The sequence below is a fragment of the Propithecus coquereli genome, unplaced genomic scaffold (genome assembly GCF_000956105.1).
Source record: "Propithecus coquereli isolate 6110/MARCELLA unplaced genomic scaffold, Pcoq_1.0 Scaffold143, whole genome shotgun sequence".
NCBI classification, from domain to species: Eukaryota; Metazoa; Chordata; class Mammalia; order Primates; family Indriidae; genus Propithecus; species Propithecus coquereli.
In genome coordinates, this window is record NW_012138636.1 from 243085 (window position 1) to 245009 (window position 1925).

Consider the following 1925-nt stretch of genomic DNA (forward strand, 5'->3'; position numbering starts at 1 on the left):
TTCAGGGTTTTCAGGTTTAAATAATCTACTGGCTTTTCTTTGAATGGGCATAGAAGTGGGGGGGGGGGTAAGAGTTTGGATTATTAAGCCATATTGCCTAGTTTCAAATTTCTCTTCCAACCACTAGCTAGTAAGGTGTACTTGGCCAAATTAGTTAACCTTTTGTTTCCTCTTTAAGTAAAATTGAGACTATACTACTACCACCTCCATAGTGGTTGTGAAGATTAAATAACGTATCTTAAAATTTTCGTAAGAGTACATGACATAGTAAGCACTCAGTGAACTGTAACTATAGTTAAGTCCTCACTTAATGGCATCAATAGGTTCTTGGAAACTGTGACTTTAAGTGAAATGACATACAGCAGGTCCTTAACTATGTGGTTGCCTTCAAAGTAGTTTTATTATAACATTGAGAAAAAAATTGGTTTCCTTATATGTGCTTTCAGAGTCACAATTTCCAAGAACCTATCAACATTGTTAAGTAAGGACTTCCTGAGTTTTATTTTGGGGCATATTTTTTTTCCTTACTGACCCTAAAAGGCCCCATAGGTAAGCTGCCACCTACTTTAAGTTAAAGGATTTTCAGAATTACTTGAAGTGACAAATTTGTTAGCTGGGTCAATTTATCTGATACTTAGGAATCATTAAATAACATCCTATGTAGACCACTGCTCCAGTTTTTGATAAACTGTATAAATTTTATCAGGTGTTGGTCTGAAACTAGATGGCTTACATAAAGGGCAGGAGCTGTGTTATTTCTGACATTCAGAATGCATTTGTGTAAATGGTAGATGTCTGGTATTAGCAGCAGCTGTTACTAATGACAGTTTAATTATTGCCTAAATTTCATTGTCGAAGAGACTGAACTTTAGAGTAGTTCAGTAACGTACTTGAGATCTCACAACCAGTAAGTGACTGTGTTATTTCCAAGCTCTTAAGTCCCATGTTTGTTCAGACAATGAACAAACCAGAGGTGCAGATTATACTACAGCAAAATAACTAATTTAGCCATTGATATTAGTATTTGTCTTCTACCTTGAATGAACTGAATGAGGAATATGTCTTCTAGGGATAGACTGTCAACAATGAATTTTATACTTCGGTTATTACATTATGAGATAATGTGGGGATTTACTTAAATTTATGTAGTAGTTAAGCAGTGTGGGACTTGGTCCTAGTTACATAAATCAATCAGCTCATATACGTTCCCTCCCTTCTAGCTCTGACAGATGAAATCTGAAACACCAGGACAATAGTATTTCGGAAAATTACAGCGTATTTGAAACTAGAAAATCAATTTCTAAAACAAAATGTTCTATCATTATTGCTAAGGGAAAGTTATATGTTGGTACCTGACATGTAATATGTACTGTGTGTCTGCTATTTAGTATTTTAGCAATATTAGCTTTTTTTTTTTAATCCAGATTTTATCCTTTTTTAACATGTGACTCTTTAGGAAATAGTTTTACTTGTACTAATGATAGTACAGAAAATCATTTTCCAAATTATTTAGCCTAAGCTTAACTTCTGTCCCTTGGCTACTTTCCCAAGATGATTTTAGTGATTTGGAGTTGTGGGCTTTCTAAGCGTATTCCCCAGAGAACCTAATATTACTAAGATTTTGGCAAACGTTAAAATAATGCTTAAACAATGAGTATTGAAATAGTCACTATTCATTGAGTTTAATACGTGGCAGCCTCTGTGCTGAGCCCTGCGTGCGTCCCTCGCTCAGTGCACAGAGCATCTGAGGGTCAGAATAACTGAGACTGCTTTATTGCCCAAGGTCACAACTGGCAGAGCAGCGATTCCAACACTGTGGTTTGTTTCTTCAAAGGCCAACTCTTACGCCTCTGATGAAATGTCTTCCACAGGCTTCTAGGTTCTTTGCTTAACAGCAGCTTAGCTCAGGAGTTAGGGAGCTACTC

The 1925-nt window shown here is 36.2% G+C and overlaps 1 protein-coding gene across 1 annotated transcript in view; it reads left to right on the top strand.

Annotated features, from left to right (window-relative positions):
- The window catches only part of GUF1 (GUF1 GTPase homolog (S. cerevisiae)), a 62313-nt gene that overhangs the window by 44315 nt on the left and 16073 nt on the right, over positions 1–1925 (top strand). The window contains exon 10 of the mRNA XM_012639887.1: positions 725–780. Within this exon, the coding sequence (XP_012495341.1) occupies positions 725–780 (56 nt within the window). The remainder of the gene's footprint in view (positions 1–724; positions 781–1925) is intronic.